Raw genomic sequence first — 24,374 nt, forward strand, 5'->3', positions numbered from 1 at the left:
CACACCACCACCTTAAAGGTCTCCCAGAGGGTGCCTGTCTCAACCATGCTGCCAGCGTTCGTGTCAAAAAAGCTCACTATAGCGTCTTCCAGATGTTCCCTGAATGCAGCATCCAACAAAGCTTCAGCCCTCAAACTCTAAGTTGGGATCTGGGGACTGCCCTGTCCCCCTTGCCACATAACCATCAATGGAGCATGATCCGAAAAGGACTCTAGCCTGGTAAGCAGCGTCGTAAAATTATGTGAGCACCTTGCGGCCCACGAAAATGTTATCAATAAGGGTGTGTACACCATGAGTGGCAGAAAAGTGTGAGTAGGTGTGGTCCATCTCATGAGATGCCCTCCAGACATCTGTCAACCCAAAGTTTCCCAGTAGTCCCCCCAGGGCGTTAGTGTAAAAAATGCTCACTATCGCTTCTCCCAGTTGTTCCCTGAATGCAGCGTCCAACAAAGCTTCCGCCCTCAAACTCCAAGTTGGGATTAGGGGTCTGCCCTGTCCCCCCTGCCAGATAACCATCAATGGAACATGGTACAAAAAGGACTCTAGCCTGGTAAGCAGCGTCATAAAATTGTGTGAGCACCTCACGTCCTACGAAAATGTAATCAGTATGGGTGTGTATCCCATGAGGGGCAGAGGAGTGTGAGTAGGAGTGGTCCGTCTCATGAGATGCCCTCCAGATATCTGTCAATCCAAAGTTCCCCAGAAGTCCTCCCCATGACCCTCACCATGGGGGCAGGCCTCTGAAATTCTCTATCCGACCTAGACATTAATGGGTCCAAAGTACAATTAAAGTCCATGTCCACCAGGCACCCCTATATGGGGCAGCCTCGGGTAGAGTGAAGCAAAGAAGGATGAAGCTATGTGGTTAGGGGCCTACACATGTATGATGCACACTTCCCTACCCTCTAGGAGTTCAAGAACTAGCACCATCCTACCTTCATCATCACCTTTTGTTTCCAGAAGCCTGAAAGGAATCTTTGTGGCAATCCACACAAGAACCCCCCTAGCAAATGCAGAATATGGGGAGCCATACAGTTGCCCTCCCATTTCCCAGCTAGCCTGGCCTGCCTATCCCTTGTGAGGTGTGTCTCCTGAAGCAGGGCTATCCCCACACTCTTCCTACGCAAATATATCAGAACCCTAACACGTTTAACATATCCATTCAGGCAGCAAACATTCCACATGGCCACCCGCACATTACCAGCCATTCATCACTCTCTTCAGGTCTTGCTCTGTTCCATCGACCCCACCCCCACCCCCAGGCTCCCAACATCCCCCCCTTTTCTCTCCATCCAGCGAGAGCACCCCAACCAGCGCCATCCCTTTTATCCAGTCAATATAACAAAACCCCACCAGCCATCAAAGCCCCATCCACAAGCAGAAAAAACTATGCAACACCAAACCAAACTCCCCCCACTAAAAAAACTGCCCTCCCTCCAACCAAATAAAACAGACCCAATAGCAAAACGCATATTCAGTTCAAACTGCCTCACGCACCACCTTCCCACCTACCGGGTGACAAACAGCAGCGGATATCCTAAAACTGGTACCAAAAAATGTTATAGTAGTGTCAGCTGCAACCGCAGCCAACAGCAAGTCTCCGAAGAAGAACAAAGAAAAATACAAAACAGCAGGGGAGTGGGCTGAGGTGCCAAACCCCAGGCCTCTGCCATTAGCTCATCAAGACGCCGTAAACTCGTAACGGTTAATGCAACCACCCACTGCTCTGCTGTTACCATGATGTGGTGTCCTCAAAAAAGTGTAAACGGCCATCATGCAACACCTTCAACTTGGCAGGATAAATCAGCATATATCGCAGGTGGGCCCTCCAAACACTTTCCTGGGTGGGTCCAAACGCTGCCCTCCTCCTATGCACCAACTGTGTGTAGTCTGGGTAGTCAGTTTGGAGGACATGCACTATATCACCCTGCCCTCCTTGGAGAAGGCCAGTATGCTCTCTCTGTCCTTATAATTCAAGATTTTGGCAATTAGCGGTTTTGGGGGGGCACCTGTCTGGAGCCTTTTAGATAAAGACCCATGGGCCCGCTTCACTGTGAACCCCTGTGTCAGCACTCTTGGACACACCTCTTGTAACAGCAAGTTCTCAACATATGAAGTAGGGTCTTGCCCCCTCCTCCCCCTCAGGCAATCCTAGAATCCGCACATTATTCCTCCTTGCCCTGCCCTCCGCGTCTTCAGCACGCCGCTCCAATTCCCGCACCTTCTCTGTCAAAGTGGCTATTTCCGACTGGGCTCCAACAATGTTGCCTTTGTTCTCCTGTGCCAGGGATTCCGTGGTGCCAAGCCGGTCCACAAGCAAATGCACATCCTGTCTCAACAGACCAACATCAATGGTAACCGCCTCAATCTTATGTTCCAGGAACGCTTGTAACATTGCTATCGCCGCCAGTATACAATCGTCCCCTAGCTGGCTCCCGGAACCTGAGACAGGCTCTGCACCCCTCTGTGGCAGTGACTGAACAGCAGCACTCCATTCCCTCTGGGTGAAAGCCTCCATGACCATCTGCTTGGCCCTGTTCCTGCTAGGGTTGTCCAGCATTTGCAGGTTGTACTTTACATGCTTGGTGCTGCATAGGACACAATCCAGCAGGAGCTGCATGTACATGTCTCTTCCTATGTGCCCCACTCGGGCAGTGTCGCCAGCCCGTCTGCCCAAAGGGCACCCCAATGGCAGCACACAGCCGATAGACACAATCCACTCCCCCTCTTGTACCTACGACACTTCAGCAGGCACACAAAGCAAGGACAGGGTCCAGCAATAGACTGCTACCTCCTCCGGCCACCACCCTGTAACAGGCCATCCCCACTGAGCCCAGGCAGAATTGACTCACTCCTCACAGGCAGGCATCCTCCTCCCAGACCAGTTCATAGTTACCAACCCCTCAAGGGAGCACAGCAGCCAGGTCAATCCTCCATACCACATCAATCAAACAGCTGGGCTGCCCCATGTCATCTCCGTCATGCAGGGAAAGTCAGGGGCCCACCTTCTGCAGTTAGTGCAGCCCCAGTGGCAACATCTGTTCAGGTTGGGGGGCAGGCCTGAGAGAATGGCACACAGAAGGGGCACCCCAGCAGGCAACACCCAAGCCAGGTGCACAGTCCTCACTGCTACAGTAGGGCCCTCCCCGTAGTATCCCCTGGCTGTCAACGGACAGGGTCTCTGCCGCCTACTTTCCAAAGCTCTGTGCAAGCACCTCAATGGCAGAGGTCTGGGAGATAAGCAGACAGGGCAGCACTCACTGCCACTTCCTGCAGCCTGCTTCAGTCTGCCGTGCAATGCCACCCACAGGCAAGGAAGTAAATCACTGCATGCCAGCCATCAGCCCTCCATCAGCCGCAAGAGCAGCCCATCCACCAGCCGCCACACACGTCTCCTCCATGGCTGCCTCACGCTTCACACAGGGTCAGGGCTCGGCTCCCCTGCATTACTTCACTAAGGCTCACCGGGCTGCCTCGCAGTAACACGCAGGGACACAGCGTGCCATCTTGGAAAATAGCAGCAGTTTGCTTCAAATGGCGACCCACACCGCTGCAGCACTCGCGTGCTGCACCAGCTAGCTCAACCTGCTCAGGAGCAGAAATGTGCAGATAAAATGCACGTGCAGGCAAGAATACAGGCTCATTAATACAGGATCAGGCAGGAGCTCGGGAAGACCACTGCTCACTGCATGGCTGCTGGCCTCCCCGACTGTAACATTAGTTAGATACGTAAAAGTCAAATGCAATTAACAGTGCAGCTCATTTTTATTAATTTGTATAGCGGAGAGGAGGGGCAGATCGTAACTTACAATTCCACCGGCCTCTTTGTCTCCGCCAAAAAAAAACTACAGAATTTGCGCCAGCATGCATTTTCAAAACAGGTTGACTCCATAAAAGCCATTGTAAATGCCACCTGCTATGCACACATGGTGCAGTTTAAAAGGGTGGCGTTCAAGCATGGCCGCCACCTTTTTACCCTCGGCATTTGCACTCTGCCATGCAAATGAGGGAAATTAGGCGGCCGGGGCCTGTTTACACAAATGTGTACACTTAATAGGTCCCCGCCACCTATTTACAGGGACTTTCCAAATGAGCCCCTATTCGTTTTACACCTGCAAGAAAATCTTACGCAGGCATAAAGCGAAGTGCTCTTCTGAGACGGGGGAGGAAAGAAAAGGAGAGATCTCTGCTTTGCTGCCCTCCTATGCCTCAGGATCGCAGGAAAATGAGCTGGAGCAGAACATGAAACCCTAAAAGCAATTTTACGCTTTCATTCTCCGCGCCACTCATTAGAAAATGAGCCCCTCAATGCTGGGGGCTCTTTTTTCTCAGAGTGAGCTTTTATTATGTATCAGAATATAATTGTAGCTCTGTGTTTTTATTCTACTTTACTGTAGCTGGCAATCAGCGTTTCGGCACTCACTGACTTTCATCTTAAGTCGACATTCTGCGAAAAACACCCTTTAACCCCTTAAGTGCGGGAAATAATATCTCCCTTTGTTAATTCAGCTAACATACTCGTACACTTGCACAGTGCATGTTGAAGGAGAGGAGATGTAACCACGTGTTTTTTTTTAATTGAAGGTGGTGTACCCAACTCAATAAGTGTGCACTGGAGTGGGAACCAGAACCTCCTACTGTATCTACTGGCAAGACCTCCCAAGGAGAAAGCTGGTACAGTAACTGCATGCATATTATAGCTTTGTTGTTTCAATGTGATGCCATGTTTTTGGAATCAAGTACCGAACAATGCATTCCTTTCAACGCAGTTATTTTGTCTGTGGGTCGTAGAATTTTTTCTGATCTTTTGGCTTTCATGGGATGATTTGGATCGATCATTTTCTTCTGTTTTCAATTTTTTGCTTACGTGTTACTTCACTTTCTCTGGAACTCATGCACCTGAGACCTCTGAATGGTGTACTACTTACATACTCAGCATCGATGTTAAATACGGGCATTTTAATGATTGCCGGGTCTTCCAACCATTCGACCCATGGGTAAAGTAGTGCCACGCTATCAAGCCCCAAACTCTCACAGTAATGCACACTTTGTAGAGTCCAGCATGCACTCCCGTTACTATGTCTTCATAAATAAATGCAGGCAGCTGATTGCTTGCTCCCTCCCAGTCAAGAAAGTTGACCTTTCTTCATATGTGCAGTTGGTTAATTCTAGCTCGCCTATTGCAAAAATCACATCTTCAAACAATGGTCTATCTCTGAGACGCACATCAAAGGTACACCTTTGCAATTCAAGCTCGTTGAGTCTCTTGCTCCATGTCAATCATCCACTATTCTTTTGAGTTCGCAATTCCAGCTCCTGACTCATTAGATGCCGTTAGTTCTTTTTATATTGGACCAGGTCAACTCCAGCTTTGCCTAATTGCCTGCAATGGGACCTCCAGGTCTACCTAGCCCTCTGATTGTCCCAACGAAATGTGAACTATTTGTTTGACAGGTGCCTGCTATTTCCCCCTGCCAACATTGAATATGATTAAAATATTGTACTGCACCTAATCGGCTAAGTGGATTGTAGGCACCCTTATCACAAAAATGATGGTATCTGCACCCCTTTTTAAATACAATGTGCACCTCCAATTGATGCAACTGTCCCTAAGAGGGAACATCACTTTTAATTGCAGACGGTGGCAGAAATAAATGGATGTTCCTTGTAATCTTCAAACCTCTTGAGGTTTATAGCACATGCGTTCCAACTGCATGTTCACCCTAACAAGAGGGCCTTCTCATGTTCTCCACACCCACTGTTCCTGCTGAAGAATGTGTCAGCAGCTGAACATATCGGTGAAAGGCACGGAGTATCCTGGACAATATTATGGGCAGTGGATGAACATCTCTTTACCTCTATGGTTTGAAATGCTCAATGGATATTTGTTGGAAACAATGGTGTAATGCAGGTGACCGACAATAATATCGATCATGCTAGCTATAGAGGCTTTCATATACTTTGGAACCAAGGATTTGGCATCTGAGACAATCATCTAGAACGTATTTACATTCTAAATTTCAGTGCAAAATATAATCTGTAGATTAAAATAAACCTGTGTATTGATGCATCCTAACTTGGAACCAACACAGATACCTATCTTGTTTTGGGGAACATTTTCCCTGTGTACTGATCTCTCCACCAAACAGTACCTGGACTTTGCCCGAGGAGGTTCCTGAAGAATGAAGCCCCCTCTGGGCAAATTATCTTTTGATGCTTTGGAGCCTTCTCAACCACAATGACCATGATCATGATCAGTGGACACTCCTATGGCATATTCCTCAGTCATGGATAGTTTGTCTCACTCTGTTGATGTCTGCCCTGAAACGTAAAGCATACGGAAAGAGGACTACAGCTCTTATTTGAGATTCTACTTTGATCAGGTGTTACCATTGCCAGTGCCTACTGATAGGGGCATGTTCCTCTTCTGCTCTATTCAGTTATAGGATATTATTCTCTCACCTGCTATTTGAAATATGACAGAAGTATTGGCAAGTTTCTAATGTTTCCAAAATATTGACTTGAGGAACAGCAAAAGGAAGCAGACGCCTCTAGTCGAAAATAGAAATTCAGCAAAGAATGCATGTAAAGCTTTTCAGTATACCCTTTTCTACAAATCCAGGATTCTCTTAAAATTTTTGGAACCAGGCTTCAAAAACTACTGTAGACCTGAAAGGCTTCCTCTTGAGCAAATCTTAAGTACGATTATTGTTCTGGTGCTTTAGATTTCTCCTAATGATTGACTTAAAGGGGGGAGAGACAGAAACGTGGGCAGGGAATGTTGGTTTACGTTGTTAATGCTGACCTTAGTGCACACTTCTCAGCCTGCTGAGCTAGGAGAGGGCAGTGCTGCAGCATGTTTTCCCTTGGGAGCTTATTGGAGCGCTCTGAAGAAGTAATTCAATTAATCTGGCTATTTTTAGAGTTTAACTGAAACTGTAGATTTCTCAGTCTTTGTGAACACAAATCTTAGAGGCAGAGTTCAGGGTGGGGACCAGACATAGAGGCATATCTTTGAGACTATTGTGGCCAGACCTGTACACTTGAATTCTGCAGTGTACTGTGTCTGTAGCTTTGAACAAAATTGCGTTGGGTGCCCACCGTAGTCAAGTTAATATGTAGATGGTAGTATTCATTGAAGGCAGTGATATGAATGCTCCTTGAAGCCTGCAGTCAGCGTCACAAGGTTTAGTACAGCTGTAAGTATTCATGTCAATACAGCTCGGGCTTGGCACAAGGTTCATTTGACTCCCCATCCAGTTGTGCAACTAGAAATAGGCCAAGGCAATTTGTTCAAGACCATCCCAGAAAGTGTATGCATCCCCACTTGACTTTCACCTCAGTTCAGATTGGACAGATTCCGGTTAATTCCCCTATACTCCATCTCATTAGCATCTCATTATCATCCTGGAGGATCCAAATGCATGTGTTGCTTGGGCAGTTGGATGCGCAGGGTGCCTGGAGTTTTCAGGGTCTGCTTGACATTCAGGGACATCAGTTTGAGCTTACTGCACAAGAGAATCAGAATCAATGTGGTGTTTGGGTATGTGAGTTGCAGTTCACCCACCTATACAGTGAGAAGCAGGTCAGGGTGTGGTGTCAGTTGGTTTTGCAAGGAGTACATGCAGATTGGGTTTGTGGCCTTGCATGATGCTCGGTCAGTTATGCTATAGGTTTGTTCCTTGAATTAGAAAGAGGAATTTGTATGTCAAGGTGTGTGCCACCGTTTCAGGATGTTCCTGTTCCATGATGATGGTGGATGTGATGGGGGATTCCCTATGTTGTCATGCTTGTTGTACACACCCTTTCCCTTTAACTGGCCGGCTTTGTATATAATATCCCAGTGTTAGGATTGAAGTGCGTTGCAACCCATTCATCAATTGACATTGTTGCCATATCTCAGTAGGGGTCTCCTGCTCTCCTCAGCTCATACAGTTTGCCTGACTTCGGGCAATTTGTTTTATTCACTTACAGGAGACAATGTCCAGTTGCAATCCTGTCTTTTTCTATGTCTTGTCAAGAGAGGACCAAGTATGTGTATGAAAAGGTATTCCTTCCCCAGGTTTTCAGCACGGGGCAAGGCGGCATGCTCGAGCTTCACACACACTCTGGCTTCACTGCCACGATGATACAGTTCAAAGCAGGTCCTTCTGCCAATGTCTCTTTTCCAATAACAGTCTCTTAATGCAGAGGGCCTGTTGTAACAAACACATATCAAATTTCAATTTCTATCAGGATCTTCACATATACAAGTTCTCGCTTCCAGTATTTTACATGAGTCTCCCTCCTTCAGGCTTGGACCCCTTTGTTCCTGTCATGATCCCAGCACAGAAATACAGATCCCATTCAGAAATTCTTGAGGCAGGGAACTTCATTTCTATTAGTGGGTCAACAGTGGCTTGAAGCTTGGTGCTAGAGGCATTTACCTCACTCTTAGCATTGTACCCATTGGCTCATTACACTTACATTAGCTTCCCTATCCTCAACATGGCCGCCGCTAATCCCATAAGGTAACTCGCAGTGCGTTCTACACCTGTAGCAGAGGGAGCTACTTAAGCCCCGCCTCCGCCGGAGCACTCGCTTCGCGTCTTCTCTGCTGACAGCGGGTAACGCTTCCAGTGATCTCCTGACAGAACCTGCCAACAGAAGAAAAACAAGTCAAAGATATTAGTTCCATAGCAAAATCAAGAGAATAGCAGAAAAACTGTAAAGACTTACCAAACCAAAGTTTTCCAAGAATTTTCCTCAGTCCGCAGTAATAATCAAAGTGTCTGCATCTCCTGCCAGAAGCTCAGTCGCAGCCCCAGCATTTCTTCTCTCAGCAGCCTTTGTCCGCGGTCGCAGCGTATTCTTCCTAAAGTTTTCAATAGCAGTTCCCAGCATCGTCCGACGGTATTTTCTTCCAGTTGCTCCGAAGACCTGCAAAACAAAGGTATTTAATGGATGAATTAACTTGTTAAAAAAAAAGAAAGAAGTCGTTTCATATGTGCTTACCTGAAGTCTCAGCAAGGCTTTTCTTCCCTTATTTTTACCGCGCTTGTTTCTGAAGGCAGCTATTACTCTGTTTGTTTTGACGAACTGACGTAAATTAATGTTTCCTTAAAAATGGTTCCTTAGGGAACCACGAACCGGCAAGGATAAAAGGAAATTCTAGCAAGAGAGATCTCTCCAACATAGGGACCATTTCTAATTTGATGAACTATAAACAATTATTTTTTTACCAAGAGACTTGCCCTTGATACCTTAAAAGAAGTTTTGGACGCTATTCAAATAAAAGGCATTTGACACCATTGCCCCCTCAGAATAAGTCACCTATTCAACACGCCCCTGTAGAATACAGGATGGAGAGCTCCAAAAAACAAAAGCACAGGTGAGAAGGGAGGGTTATCTTCAAGGTACACTGTATAATAGTTATAAGTTTGTGAATGGGGATTACAATGGTGGTTTTGTTATAATTGTTGTTTCCACATAACTAGTGCCCAGACCACAGGTCCTCAGCTGAAAAGGCATTACGCTCCAGCAGAGACTTAAGGTAAGCGTTACAGTTCCACAATGTTTACTCTCGGTCTCCTCGTTCAGGCTCGGACCATGGATCTCTCTCGTTCGAGCTTGGATCCTCTTCATATCAAAATCAAAGACTTTTGAATGTGCGATGGGTTTTGCTTAAACCGTTGCAGGACCACTTCGATTCACTTCACACAATGTGCTCATCAATCTTTTGGCTTTCGTTTCTCTTGGCGGGATACCTTACATAGACCTTCGATTGAGCACACTCATGGCGCCAGACCACTGTCTTAAAGGTATCTTATATTTCCTTCTCTAGTTCATACATTAATCAGCAATTTAGCTTTATCCCATGCACTTGCACGTTTGCAATGTCACTGGGCCTAGTAAGATCGTTGTTTTGGTCTCCCTATTCCCCTTCCCTCCGTTGCCTTGTCGCACTCTGAAACACTTGTGTACGAGTGCAATATAAATAAATATCAGTTCAATTCAATTCAATACTCGCGTTTTTCATCACACTAGTTTAACAATGTTCGTTCCAGCGCTTGTTATACAATGTTGTCGCTTGCAACCTTGACTTCAACACAGACCGGTCTTGCATCGGTCTCCCCAACTCACCGGCTGTGTTGATCTCTCAGATGCCTCTTTGATCTTGGAGCCAAGGATGATACCCCAGCGGCTGCTGCACCTCCCCACCTTAGTTGATTACCCGAGAGGGCCTTTGGTTTTTCCGACACACAATACAGGATTCTTCAGTCTGGTTTCTGGCCTTATGCTTTCTGCCTCAAAGGTTTCTTGAAAGTAACAATTTCTTAACGGAAAGGTCAAAAGTATTTCCCTCCATGCAAACCCTTCTTCGTTTTCTGTCTTGCCCCCCTCGTTTAGGTGCCGACTTGAAACTGCTACTCTTCGTGTGCTTTGCCTCGCTCAGTGTGTGCTCTCATGCTCTCTTTTATCCGTGCGGGGAAGTTTAATGGAAGTCAGGTGTGAGTGATTGTCAGTAATTGCCTACCTTCTCCTGACCATAGTAGTGGGACATGTCAAGTACACTGCTCGGGTGTGCGTCTGTTTTCTCCCAGAGCGGCCTGTCCGTGTTGAAGTGTTTGTGAAGGGAAATGGGGAGGTAAAGTTCCCACATATCCTATGTGGTAGGATGGGCTAAAGGTGTTACAGGGTAGGGATACAGTGTCTTGCCATCCGGTCTCCCATTCCCACTCCCCGAATACCCCTCACCCAGATGATCCGGCACTGGTCCAACCCCAGGAACTAGATCCAAAAGCTATGGCCATGTCCTGGCCACCTGGATGACAGAACCCTGGGGACTAGCGAGTGAGACACCTTCTCACAGTAGGGATGGTAATATATTACTGCATCAGGTAGAAGGTCACACTATGGGCCTCATTACAAGTTGGGTGGTGCGGATAAAATGCAGCAGTAATACCGTACACCGCCACATTACAGCACTGCCTGACTTTGACGTTAAGTTGGTGGATTCACCTCCAGCTATAGAGTCGAGGTAAATCCATCACCTTTATGCCAAATTTCTTCAGAATTACTGCCAGCGGAATTACTGTTACGATAATTCTGGCGAAATCCCCCATGGAGCCCTATGGACTCTAATTAAATGGGGACTAACACCACCACTTGTAATCCAGCCGTAATACCGCGGGACCAAGTGACAGTAACAGTAATTCTGTTTGGTGGTATCTCAGCATATTTACTGCCGATACCAACAAACATATAATGAGACACTATTTGTGGAAGTTCTGTTGATTTAGGATTGTTCATCATTTTGAAGGTAATTTGTTTTTGTGCTTAGACACGCAAGGCCTCAGCCTTGTTGGACACTGAGGTATTGACTGTAAAAAAGACCCACGCATGAGCTACTGTGAACGATTGGTGTATTTTCACTTCATTAACAATGAGTTTATTTCATATTTCCTTATAAATAGATATTTAAAACATATTGCTAATGTTAAGTTTCTGATACCCTACATTCCAGTTTCAACTGAGGTACAATAGTCTGAAAAGGGTTGCGTGTGATTTGAACAAATAAAAAAAAAATACGAATTAAATATTAACGAAAAAAATCTTTTTTTTATATTTGGGTGGTCCACCCCACTACCCCTGTTTCCCCATGCTTCCAACCGAATCCCGACACCCTTTAACATTTACTGCATCCCCATATATATATTTTTCGATATTTATTCCTCAATATTTAATTCGTTCTTTTTTTCCGTTAAAATCACTGCAGACCCTGGAAAGCTTGTGCCACTGAAACATTGTTATTAATGTACAATCTGAGAAGGATGGGACATTCTAATCTACAACCAAGATCACCAGCTTGGATTTTGTAGTGTAAATGAATATACCACATTCAATAGTGTGAATGGCAGAACATCCGAATATCATGGAGCTTGCCATATATCTGACTGTTGTAGGTCTGCCACAGAAATATGCGATGATCAGACATTGCTGTTCTTTTTCAGATGCGGAACCAAAGCCGGATCTGGTGTGGCCCTGTGCCGCTCCCATTGTCTGCTCAACTGTCTCTTCTTGCTCTGCCTACATGGCTTTGGGATTTGAAGATGGGTCGATAACAATATGGGAATTGAAAAATTCAGGTGACCTGTTTTATTGTTGCAAATATTTTTGAGTTTCAATGCTATTATGCCACAGTATCACCTGAGAGCCTGGTGGGCAAATATTCTCAAACACCTAGTGCTGTCCTGCCCAACCTGACATCTGTTATGTTCAGTAGTGCAAAATGTATTATTTAAAAGTGAAGTTGAACAATTAGATTCTTGAGAAAATATGAACTACTTTAGTAACCTAATTAGTTGTATAATTGAAATATTTTCCTGTTAGCGGTTATGTTTTGTTTGTTTGTTTGTTTTTATTACTTGTATTGCGCACCAGACCGAGGGGTAACCGGGCGCATTTTTATAAGACAGCTTACAGCTTAGTTACAGGAAAAACACATGGCAAAAAGAAACAAGAAATATACAAGGAATATATGTACACAAAATACACAGCAACGTATTTACAGTTCTACATGAACAGGCAGTAACTGCTGGGCAGTGGGTGTGTGCAGAGTGCAGAGTGCAGAAGTGGAGAGGGCTGCAGGATACATCCAGGCGGGATGGTGGTCTGTTATTTGTCTGTGTCTTTAATCCACTTTGTAAGGTTGTGTCGGAAGGTGAAGTATGGTTGGTTTGTCCGCAGGGTGGGTGGTAGGGAGTTACAAAGTTGAGCTGCTTTAACCTGGAAGCTACAGCCACCGACTCTGGCTAATTTAAATCTGGGAGTTGAAATGTTGTTAGAGTTAACGGATCTGGTGAGTCTTGTAGGTTTTGTTCTCATAAATCTTGCAGAGAGGTAGCATGGTGCGGCATTGTTTAGGCATTTGTAAACAAGTGAGGCCACTTTTAGCTGGATTTTCTCCTGAGTAGAAAGCCAGTTGTTGGCCCTTCTGAGTTCGGTGATGTGGGCTCTCCTGGGAATGCCTAATGCTGCTCTAAGCGCGTTGTTCTGTAAGATTTGAATTTTTTTGATAACTTCCTTGTTGGCCTCAATATAGAGCGAGTTGCAATAGTCCAACTTTGATAACACGAGCGCTCTCGCAAGTGTGATGCAACTATTGTTGGACAGGAAGGGTTTGCCTGCTCTTATCAATTTGCAGGTGTAGGCTGTGGCCGAAGCCATCGCGTTCACCTGCTTGTTGAATGAGAGGGTAGAGTCCAGGTAGAAACACAGAGTTTTTACCTCGTGAGCGGTTGTGATTTGGTTATTATCTATGTTAAAAGAGGAGTAGTTGGGGCCTAGTTTTTTGAGGGTGGCGGGTGTGCCAAGGATAATGATCTCAGTTTTGTCATCATTCAGGCATAGTCCATGAGTGGCCATCCATGCCTAGATGATGAGATACACCCTGTTCACCAAGGCCAAATCCTTATCATAATCACCAGTAAGTGGTAGGAGAATCTGAGTATCGTCTGCATAGGTAGTGTAGGTGATACCAAGAAGGTCCAGATCATGTGAGATATTCACTGTATATAAGTCAACAAAGATATCTTTGTGTGACTCAGACCTCCTTGAAACCATCAAAATAATTTCGATTTCTCTATAAAGGTGATACTTGCCAGGTTTTTCATGGTTTGCGGCGACCAATGGTATGTTTTGTGTAATGATTCTATGTGGTTTACCCGACTCCTATTGCATGTTTTTAAATGACTGCACTCTTTGATCACCACTGTTTGTTTAAGACAATCTCCTTTTATCTGCGCTCCTCTTGAGCTGCCCGCTCCCTGCTATGCTCATTTTGGGCCCATTTCCTGTCCTGTCATACGTATTGTCCACTCGCACCACACTCTGGGACCCTGTTTTGTGTTTTCCCTACAATCACTGATCATCCACGTCTGCCCCTCCCACCATACCCGACCCGCTCTTTCCTTTTGGCATGCCCGCCATCAGTCATCCTGTCCTCTTGCCCAACCCCCACGCAAACAACATGCCACACAAGGGCCTAATGAGAGGAGCCTAGCGGTTTGTGCTTGGACTTTCCAGCCCTGTCAATTTCATGGTCCATGCACTTAGTGCTGATGCATCTGCATAGTACGCTTTTAAGCTTTTTTATGAAATATGAACACATTATTGCCAAAATAAATAGCCACTGTGTTTCCACTACTCCTGTCTAACGAATGGCACACTCCTTTCCAGGATACCCATTGGCTATACTTGCTCTCCCGGAAGAAAGCTACCTCCATAGCATCTGCTTTTTGGAAAGTCCATCAGCAACAGATGAGCAGCCACCGATGGACGGCTGTCCTGCTACCGCCAGAGCCCAGATCCTGGCACGGTGCACAAACGGTTCCCTGTATTCAATTACTGCTGCTACAGGCAAAGAAACCAACATGGCAACACTACTGAACAGGTAGGTCCTGCCACCTTGCAGCAAAACCTCCTCGTTGCGAAATGGACCAGTATGTTTAAATAGGAATGAATGTATTCTACCCCAGCACTGCAAAGGTTACTAATTAAAAGGGTGCCGTTTTGTATGAAGATAGTGGAACTGCATGTCATTTTAGACCTAGTGTAATCCTTTCTTCTTGGCTACTCATAATTCTATGCTAGCAATACTAGATTGAGCATTTCCAGTTTTCCACATGAACCACCAAAGTCTTGCATGGCAACAGCATTATATAATTGTGTTTTACTAAACTTTAAATCCTTTGTCATCCGAGGCAATGGACAATTTATGAAATGTATACATTCATTTAGGGTCTAGCGTGTAATCTAGCAGAGCACACATAAGACACTGAAAGTACTCTGGTTGAAGGGTTCCAAAAACGTCCACCTTCATTATCCAAGGGCAGGAAGGTGGGTTTACTGAACTAGGATTGGGGGCAGAGTGGAGTTTTACATATTTACATATATTTTCACAGGGCAAACTCTGGGATAGTAATTCAGAGCTGCCAGGTCGGATTGCTACATGTGACCAGGTCTAGAACAGATTGTGTGAAAAGTTAATGAAGTTGGATGACAAAAGGGTCGGCCGTGCAGTCATGGGCCTGTTGGCTCATTCTAGGTCCTGTTGTAGGACTCCGAAAGAGAGGGGAATAGAGTGATAAGGCCTCATTACAAGTTTGCCGGTCCGGTAAAAACAACAGTGCCAGTATTTACCGGTAAGCTACCGGCGCCGTTGTTACCGGACCAGCAAACTACGAGGTCTGACCTGGCGGGCAGAACGGCACCCACTCGCAGACCTTGACGGATGTACCGGCACCGTTATTAACCATGTTGGTGCATCCGTCCTCCACATTCCCATTGAGTCCAATGGGACTCGAACGGGAATGGGGAGAACATTTTCCCAGCGCCCGGCAGTAGGGAATTACCGGGACCGCCGGGGCTGTAATGCCCTAGTAGGTCCCCATTGTCGGGCGGCGGATAAAAAAATGACTCAGACGGCAGCCGTGTCAGTATTTACCGGCACGGCTACCGCTGGACTCATAATGACTCCATAGTCTGGTAATGCATTCTCTAAGAGTGAAGTCGCCGGAAATGCTGGTGCCGGTAATGCCGCCAAATCCAAATGAATGGGCATTAACTCTGTTCCTCCTGCACTCGTAATCCGGCAGCAATGCCGCCAGACTGATTGCCCGAAACGGTTACAGCCTTTGCCAGTGCGCTGGTGGTTTTCCCTCCAGGATACCGGCAAGGTTGGAATGAGGCCCAATTTTCGGTATAAAACACCTCAGAACCGTGCATTAACAAAAACTCATTCGCTGCTTTTCAGCGTTAGAAAATATTTTTGTTTTGATACTGTTCACATGACAGCATAAGCTTGGTTCTGCACAGTTGGTTAATGCCAACAGCAAACCTTTCATTAGCTGCAGCTCAAGTAGACAATGCTACATTTCATGAAGTGCTCAAGTGAATAGCCACAAGATGGCAGCCAACTATAAGAAATCGTTTGAAGTATAAAAACACCCACTACGTAGACTTGGGAAATACATATGAGAGACATAGACCGAGAGAGACAGAACGACAAACGCTCTCAGGCTCGTTTTCCTCCCTCAGACTCTTTTTTGCACTCTCTCTCATTTCTATCTTTCACGCCTTCTCTTTCGCTCTTTTATACATATTTATATCTTTTGGCATAAAAGGTGCACTCAGGGCGTATACGTTCTGCAGGGCAGGTATTCACTCTGAAAAAAGATCATCCCTGAATGGGGCGCACGAGGACGTTTGGAATATGGCAACAAAATATGAGGATTGCATTTAGATCCCTAAAAATATAAAGCATTTTAAGAATATTGGCCACACGGTGCCCCGTCGTTGCTTCTGATTTGTGTTTTAAATTATAATATGCAATCTGTGTGAATTGTTTCCTTCCCCATCCCTGGATTCGTGTGCTTCAAGAAACTGGGCGCTGTATTGAGAAAATATTAACGTTTTGATTTGTGTGTTTTATTTTTAGTACCGAGGACCTTGATTGCCAGATCAGTGCAGTTATGCCCGTTTCCATTCTCTCTGGTGCTGTGAGTGTTAAATATCGTACTTTAAACCTCTCTCTTGGTTTGTAAGGCAGGCTATTAGCACACAGTGGGAGTAGCAATGCATGCTTTGGAGTGTTGGTGGCGAATGAAAGCAAATCACTGTGTTAGTGAGTAAAGTAAATGGACACATTGAGTTAGTGAGTTAAATGTGGTTTTTAATCTTGTAATATTTGAATGAATTTATTGTTTTCATACGTTAAGCATATTAATTGAAATAGGTTTAACTGAAACAGCTTTAGCATGCATTAGATGTTAGGTAAAAGTAAACCTTTTCGTTAGAAGAAATGAAACAGAGTTTCCTATGTTTAGCGTTCAGTTTCGTGTGTTAAATAGGATGTTGCAGGAAAAACGGACTTCCAGAGAGGAAGTGTCTTCTTGTATTTAGTTTACAATATATACATATCACGAATATGAATGGATTACAGAGACATTTCGGGTCATCCATTGCAAATAACATTAAGCATCAGCATATTACACAATCAATATCCGTCCAAATAATTCTCAAATTAACATACTATGAACCCACGATTTAACAGCACTCTCAATCCCTCCAACCCAATCTATAATAGAGCATGTTAAAACAACACAAGACAAAAAGAGAAGAGCGAGAAAGAGAAGAAAGGAAAAAGAAGAAAGAGAAACAACCCCTACAAATCTCCCTAACCATACAAATCATTAAATGGACTCCATAACAAAAGATAAACATCCAAACGATTCTTATTCTTCAATGATGTCTTCTCATAATTCATCAACATTTGCATTTGAACAATCCAATCCTCCGCCACAGGCTTTTTCCTACTCTTCCAGATCCTTAGAATCAACTTAATGGCAATCATCAAAGCTTTATCTATCCATAAATCAAATTCCCTCACAACTGAACATCGTCCTCTACGCATCAATAACTTCATGTTCTCAGCCGACCTGGAATAACTATGTTTAAAGTAACATCTATCCCATCCAATACTTCCTTCCAGAAGACTTGCACCCTTGGACAATCCCAAAGCAAATGCAAGAGAGAGCCCCTGCACAACTCCAGCACATATCATTATCTAAGAGATGAAGCTTATGCATCTTCACCGGCGTCCAATACAATCTCCCAATAATCTTTTGACCTATGGTTCTTAAATTCATATCCATTTTTGATCTGAAACCAACCCTACACAAATCCTCCCACTCCTCTTCAGATATCTGTAGACCAATATCAATTAACCATACATCTCTCAATCCCAACCATGAATCTGCATGCTCTTGCCCCATGTCCATATATTTCATGTAAGTAGACCCTCCATGTTCTACGCCATCTAACAACTTGCTAATACTCGGCTTTTCTTCGAAGTCTCTGTCAATCATTACCATTATTTGGCATATGAGAGTTGTTAATTCCGTGTAGCGGCACAGTTCCCTCATGTTCAAACCATATTTATTTCTCATTTCTTCAAAACTCAAGACCCTATTACCTACCAGAACATCTCTCACCTTAAGAATGCCTTTCACAATCCAACTCTGCCAGTGCAAACATTTGTTTTTCAACTGTATAGCTTGGTTATACCACAAGAAAGCATCATAGCTAACCCCAAAATATTGCTTGTTCTCCTTAAACCAAGCTACCCCCTTTGGCTGGAGCCTAATACTTTTCTTCAGGATGTTTTCCATTGAATATATAGCATCTAAAGCATATGGCCTACAGATCTCCTTCTCCATTTCTAACCAGATTAGGTTTCTGTCACCTTCTCCACCAAAATCGTGTGAGCCCTTTTTAATAAGGAAGCCCATATAGTATTTAAAGAGATCTGGATACCTGAACCCACCATCTTGCACCTTACGCTACATATATATCTGGGGATGCATGGCCGTTTTCCGATTTTCCCATAGAAAATCTTGAAAAACCTTGTCAACTTGCTTCAGATGCTGCTTTGCAATTAATAATGGGAGTGATTGAACAATATACAATATTTTAGGCAACAGTACCGTTTTCATTGCATTTATCTTAGCCCATAACATCAGAGATAATCTTTCCCATTTTTTAACAACTACTGAGATTTTACTTAAAACCTTGTCAATATTCAACCTCACAATGTCCCTCAGATCCCTTACAACATGAACTCCCAGATATTTTACCCCATTTGGAGACCACTTGCACTCCCACGACTCCAATACTCTCATATCATACGCATTTGAGAGCGGAAACATCTCGGTTTTCGCCCAATTGATTTCGTAACAGTGAGAAAAATTCTAATTGCATTCTGACTTCTCAGATAACCATCCCTGCGGCACGCAATCATTTATCTCACGATTCCCTGCCTTCCTGCAAGAACAATTTTTTGATGTTAGAAGAAAGGCGATCTTAAATTGCAAAGTCAGTTGCCCTGTTTGCGGCACTACCGAGACTATACATATGAATCCTTGGAATTCTAAAAAACCTATTCAGTAACATGGTGTTGTAAATAACTCTCGGACTCCGCCAGATCCAACTGAACCTATGAAATGGCCCCAGTCTTTACCAAAAACTAGTGATGTCTCTGCTCCTAAATAAAACAATATCACTTGCCCCCCTTATAGCTATCATCATTTAACTTTGCAATGCAGAGGCAGACCTTTTTCCATCTATGATCTAAATAGAACTAGTATCTTGAACATCTTCGGTGATATTCCATATCTTGAAGACCTCTGTTCCTCTGACATAGCACAAGTTGAGTTCTTAAATGAGAACAACTTATCTATAGTGAGACTTTGGATGCAGTCAGGCATCTTCCTTAACACCATATGGCCGGCCCAAGAGGCCCTTTTCTGTCTAGGCTTCTTGCTCACATAGCAACCTCTGTCAAAACAATTCTCTATCGCCAAATCCTCATGTGAGAGTAATCTACCGATGAGCACAAATTCTTGTCCATTACCACTAAAGATAACTGCTCTCTAGGAGCTTTTGAAATGCTTCATCGGGTAGAGCCTATTTTGGGCCATTCGATGTTTTCGTGTGAGTGAACCCTAAATTAACAACCCAAGGATGAGAATTCCTTTCCTTACCACCTTGCCTGCTGGAACACAAGAGGCTACGAGCATCTCTTGTCAACCACCTCGAACTTTCTAAATTACTATGACATCATAGCCTTACAGGAGGTCTGGCTACTTGAACCTCCTATTTGGGATGATACAACCTCTCAGTAATTGCAGCGAAAGCTTTAGCGAGGGGTAGACCCAGGGCTGGCCTTGTTGTAGCCGTAAAAGTTGAATCAGGTCTCCAACTTCAGCCATGGGCATCTCCAAATATGTTTACACAGCTGATAAGAATTAAGACTCCTTCCAAGATCTTGGCCCTGATAAATGTATATTGGAACCATGCCAATACAAAGGATGCCGTGTTTGTGAATTATCTGGAATATATACTAGATCTAAACATTAACGATGGCTCAATAGATCACACCATATTAGTTGGTGACCTTACTATGCATTGCCTATCAAATTGCACTACTCGGAACCTGGCCCTTTCACATCATTGGTCGTCAATGATGGAAGATAAGCAACTGATCATGGTGAATGGAACAACCCCTAGTGACATCTCTCTGCATAATACCTGGGTGCGAGATAACCAAAGAGCAATAATTGACTACACCTACACAGACTGCAACCTTTTCACAGTTATTTATGACTTTCAAGTCAAGCCACAACTGCATAGTGATCACGAGCTGCTATCTCTGTCATGGACTTCCTCAGTTATAATACTACAACTCTGCACTAGCTGTCTCAAGTGGCAGAAATCGGTTGAGATGAACTCCTGATTAATTAAGAGACTTGAACCTGCAAATTGAGAACCCCAGTGATATATTGTATCCAGATCTAATACGTTTTGAGGGCCTCTATATTGCAGCCCTGCAGCTATATAAATTTCACCCCTCGCCTCTTTCCAAGTGGCGCTACAGATGCAAAGATGTGTATGATCGAGAGATCCATGATAAGAAAACCACGTTTCATCTCTCAAATTACCTTTGGTAACTGGGTTATTAAAACCGATGCAATTTAAAACCCAGAATAAGAATTAGATGAAGTCACTGAAAGTGCTCACCCTACAGAAGGATCCTGAACAGTTGCTCCTAGCCTTAGCCTCCAAAAACTCATACTTGATTTGGGGACTACTAAACCGAGCCAATCCCTTTACCCATACTCATGTGCAGATAAACGCGGTTCCTGAAGAAGTTTTGAATCAGTACTATCGAACTTTGTATGCCTCTCTTCCCTTTGGCGGCTGTCAGTGCGAGTAAATCATAGTGATATCAATATTGCCTTTGATCTCGAAGACATTGGGCCTCAGTAACAAAGGTGCCGGTAAGCCTACCGGCAGTGGTGTTAACGGACCATGCACACTACGAGTCTGCATGCGGCTGCCGTCCCGCCTGCCAGGCCTGACCTGGAGGGTGGGACGGCACCCGCTCGCACGCTTTCATGGAAGCACCGGCACCGTTATTAACGGTGCTTGTGCTTCCATCATCCTCATTCCTAATGAGTCCTATGGGACTCAAATGGGAATGGGGATTTACATTTTTCTGGCGCCTGACTTCCCTGAACGCCAGAAAAGTTCACAAGTTCGGCAGCAGCCTGCCGGTTTGACTGGCACGGCTACCACCAGACTCATAATGAGGCCCATTATCTTATCTCTAAGCTCACTTCTTCCAGAGCTCCGGGATCAGATGGGCTCAGCAATGCCATGTTTAAGCTTCACACCGAGGCGTGGGCCAAAATTGTTTATACCATCTTTACCAGAGCTACGGCGTCCCATTAGATTCCACCATCATGGCGCAAATCAATTATTGTAACTATCTTTAAAAAAGGAGATCGCCACCTCGCGGAGAAATACAGACCAATCGCTTTGCTTGGTGTTCCCAGGCAAATTGTTCGCTAGCTTAATTCTCAGAGATTTTTATCTTTTGGAGGACATCTCAAAATGTACGTGACCCATTTCAAATGTGGTTTGTTCCGGGTTTGGGAATGGCGATACATCTCTAAACCAATCACGCAATAAAAATGCTCAGACATCAGATGAAACAACGGCCTCTATCCCCTCTATATGGCCTTCATTGACTTTAAGACCGCCTTTGACTCCGTCCCAGAGAACTACTGAGAAAGAAGCTCCTAAATTCTGCGTGCCCTCCTTGTATCCAAATGCTGATTTTGCAATTGCATACTGATACTTCTATTCAAGTACGCCGCACTCTGGATGGCAAACCTTCGGCCCCTATCCCCACCTTTAACGGCCCAAAGCAAGGTTGCATCTTAGCATCTGCGCCATTTTTTTTTTTATATTGGATAGGAGACACAATTTGATTGAAGTCTCTTCTGATTCTCCCGAGCTGGGCCAACAAATTGTCACTTATGCAGATGACCTTGTGCTTCTGGCCAAAACTCCAAAGGGGCTTCCAAACCTTCTTTCTGCACTTGAAAAATATGTAGATGTAAATCAACGTATGATCAATTTACAAAAAATGAAAGTCTTAATATGTGCATCTGAATATCAGATTCACAGATGTTCTTATATTTGGTATTTACACGGCGAACGCATACAACTGGTCAACAAATACAGTTAATTGTGATGAAATACTAATAATCATGTCTTTGATCTCCCATATTTACTTGAACTTTAAAAAAAATGCACACAGCAGGTGACCCAAGCTTGTATCATAAACAATACATATTTTACATCCTTCCTCTACTTACCTTCTATAATCAGAAGGTAGCCCATATAATCATATATTGCACTGAAAACAAGAGCTCAGATACCAGAATCCTTCTGGCTACGATTAGAGGGCTTGTTCTGGAAGCAAGTTCTATCTTTACCCCAGAGCCTGCCCATGTGCATACTGAGGCATGAAACTGGTCCTGCTTTCTCTAAATAGTTCATATTCATAGAAATTGTGCTTCGTATACAGGAAGCATTTGTTACCCTCAAGCTCAAAGTCCTATATATCTGTGTATGTGAATTCTACTGAACATCTTTCCGTGGTAGTTAGGAAACAGAAAATAACAGACATCATGCCGATGGCTGATATATTCAGTGAATTACTAATGACTAATCCAATCCGAGTCAAGCAGAAATTGTGGCAATATGACTGGATCAGCACGAGAGAGTCATGCATGACCCAATACTACTTCCGAACTGTACGTTTTTATTTTAAGAGATTTCACATTCCTGAATCATACCTGATTACATTTAAGTTCCAGGTACAGGAATTTATTCTTGAGATTTAGATTGAATCTGTAATCAACAAAGGATGTCTTCGCAATTCGTAGAATTATCCCCAAATCTGATTAAAAAAAAACGGAGGTTCTGCTGTAATTTAAAAGAACATGAAATCTTAAAACATTTGCTTGCTTTTATTCCGGTGTTACTGGTGAAACGAATACCCTACTTACAGCGTAATTTTTATGCTTACCTTATTTTGACACGTGACTCCTTGTGGGATAGACTATTCAGTTGTCAACGAATATGTGTACGAATTGCAATTATACATTTACTGCTATCCTCAATCTGTTTATATTGTAGTCTTTCCCTTTAGTATTATTTATTCTTTTGTTAAAATGTGATGTGTTTCATGAGACACACATTTGTAATGATTCATTTTCCTTTGGTCTCCTTTTACTACACATTGAAAAGTTGATCTTTTTCTTTTCATCATATCAATAAAAATATATATATAATAACCCATTCCTTATATCCGGCATTCACCAACACTCTTTACAAAAACACTCTTATATAAAATAATTTTTACCCAGAAACTGAAATTCATACTCCTTTGTCAACCTCAGAAGGTTAAAGGTTGAATAGACCTTGCTAGGATTCAAACATGTGACCCGCTGATCACACATACATCCCAGCACTTAACCCTCTGAGCTATTTTACCAGGTTCCTCCCCTTAAATGTACATACCCACAGCATTTAGTAATGCATTGGCTCTGGAGGTTACATTTCTTATTAATATAACATTTTTATTACAGTGCTTAGAAGTAGAATGAATATTTCAAGACCCACTAGCAAACGTGATAATAGTAGTGTTATATATAAAGACATTAGTTGACTAACATGACACATTGTCTGTCTCCTGATTCTGACTTAGCATAAATCTATGACCAGTTTCTTCACTCCTGAATGTGTGCATTGCTCCACTTACAGTTGAGCAAATAATAGTTTTTATAAACATTTGTGCCACATTTAATTTGCATGTCCTCAATCGCCCTTATTTCTCATTTCCTTCTGCCACATTTAATGTACATGCCCCGATTTCAAGGCATATCTGTTTCCCAGTTTGGCACCTACGTTCCTTCACTAGTTATGAAAGCCACACGCTCACAAAAGCAATACATTATGAATGTATTCACTTAGTAAATTGGCAAGCAGTGATGAACACTTTTTTAGAGGTGTTTCCCATCCACTTGAGCAATTGACTAGCACCAACTATCCCTCTATGCCCCCCTAGAAATACTCCTGCTCTCTGCCCTCTTTGTGTCTTCCAGCAGACCGGATTTTTTTTCTGAATGGTGATGTGCCAGTGGGCTAAAGCGAGAAGTCTAGCATGTCTGGCTTGCTTGTGAGTTACCGGCCTGAATATCAGATTCCCTGCCAACTGTGGACAATGGCTGTCACAGATGGCCTTAGGAACATGTCAACCACTCCCAGAGATAGTTCAAGGGTTTTATTAGAAATTCTTGAAAGGGCCACTTGCTCTCTCATTTAGTAGAAGCAGTACCCTCCCAAATCTGGGTGTCCCTACTCGCCAGGTTAATATCTAGAGCTTGTTAACCCTTACTATCTAATTTCTGCCTTACTGT

The 24,374-nt window shown here is 43.9% G+C and overlaps 1 protein-coding gene across 1 annotated transcript in view; it reads left to right on the forward strand.

Annotated features, from left to right (window-relative positions):
• WDR93 (WD repeat domain 93) overlaps nucleotides 1–24,374 on the forward strand; it is a 640,373-nt gene that overhangs the window by 527,924 nt on the left and 88,075 nt on the right. The window contains exons 11-14 of the mRNA XM_069624316.1: nucleotides 4,585–4,674; nucleotides 11,994–12,128; nucleotides 14,221–14,434; nucleotides 16,481–16,541. Of these exons, the coding sequence (XP_069480417.1) occupies nucleotides 4,585–4,674; nucleotides 11,994–12,128; nucleotides 14,221–14,434; nucleotides 16,481–16,541 (500 nt within the window). The remainder of the gene's footprint in view (nucleotides 1–4,584; nucleotides 4,675–11,993; nucleotides 12,129–14,220; nucleotides 14,435–16,480; nucleotides 16,542–24,374) is intronic.

This window comes from Ambystoma mexicanum, chromosome 11 (assembly GCF_040938575.1).
Source record: "Ambystoma mexicanum isolate Mex_15411 chromosome 11, UKY_AmexF1_1, whole genome shotgun sequence".
Lineage (NCBI taxonomy): Eukaryota > Metazoa > Chordata > Amphibia > Caudata > Ambystomatidae > Ambystoma > Ambystoma mexicanum.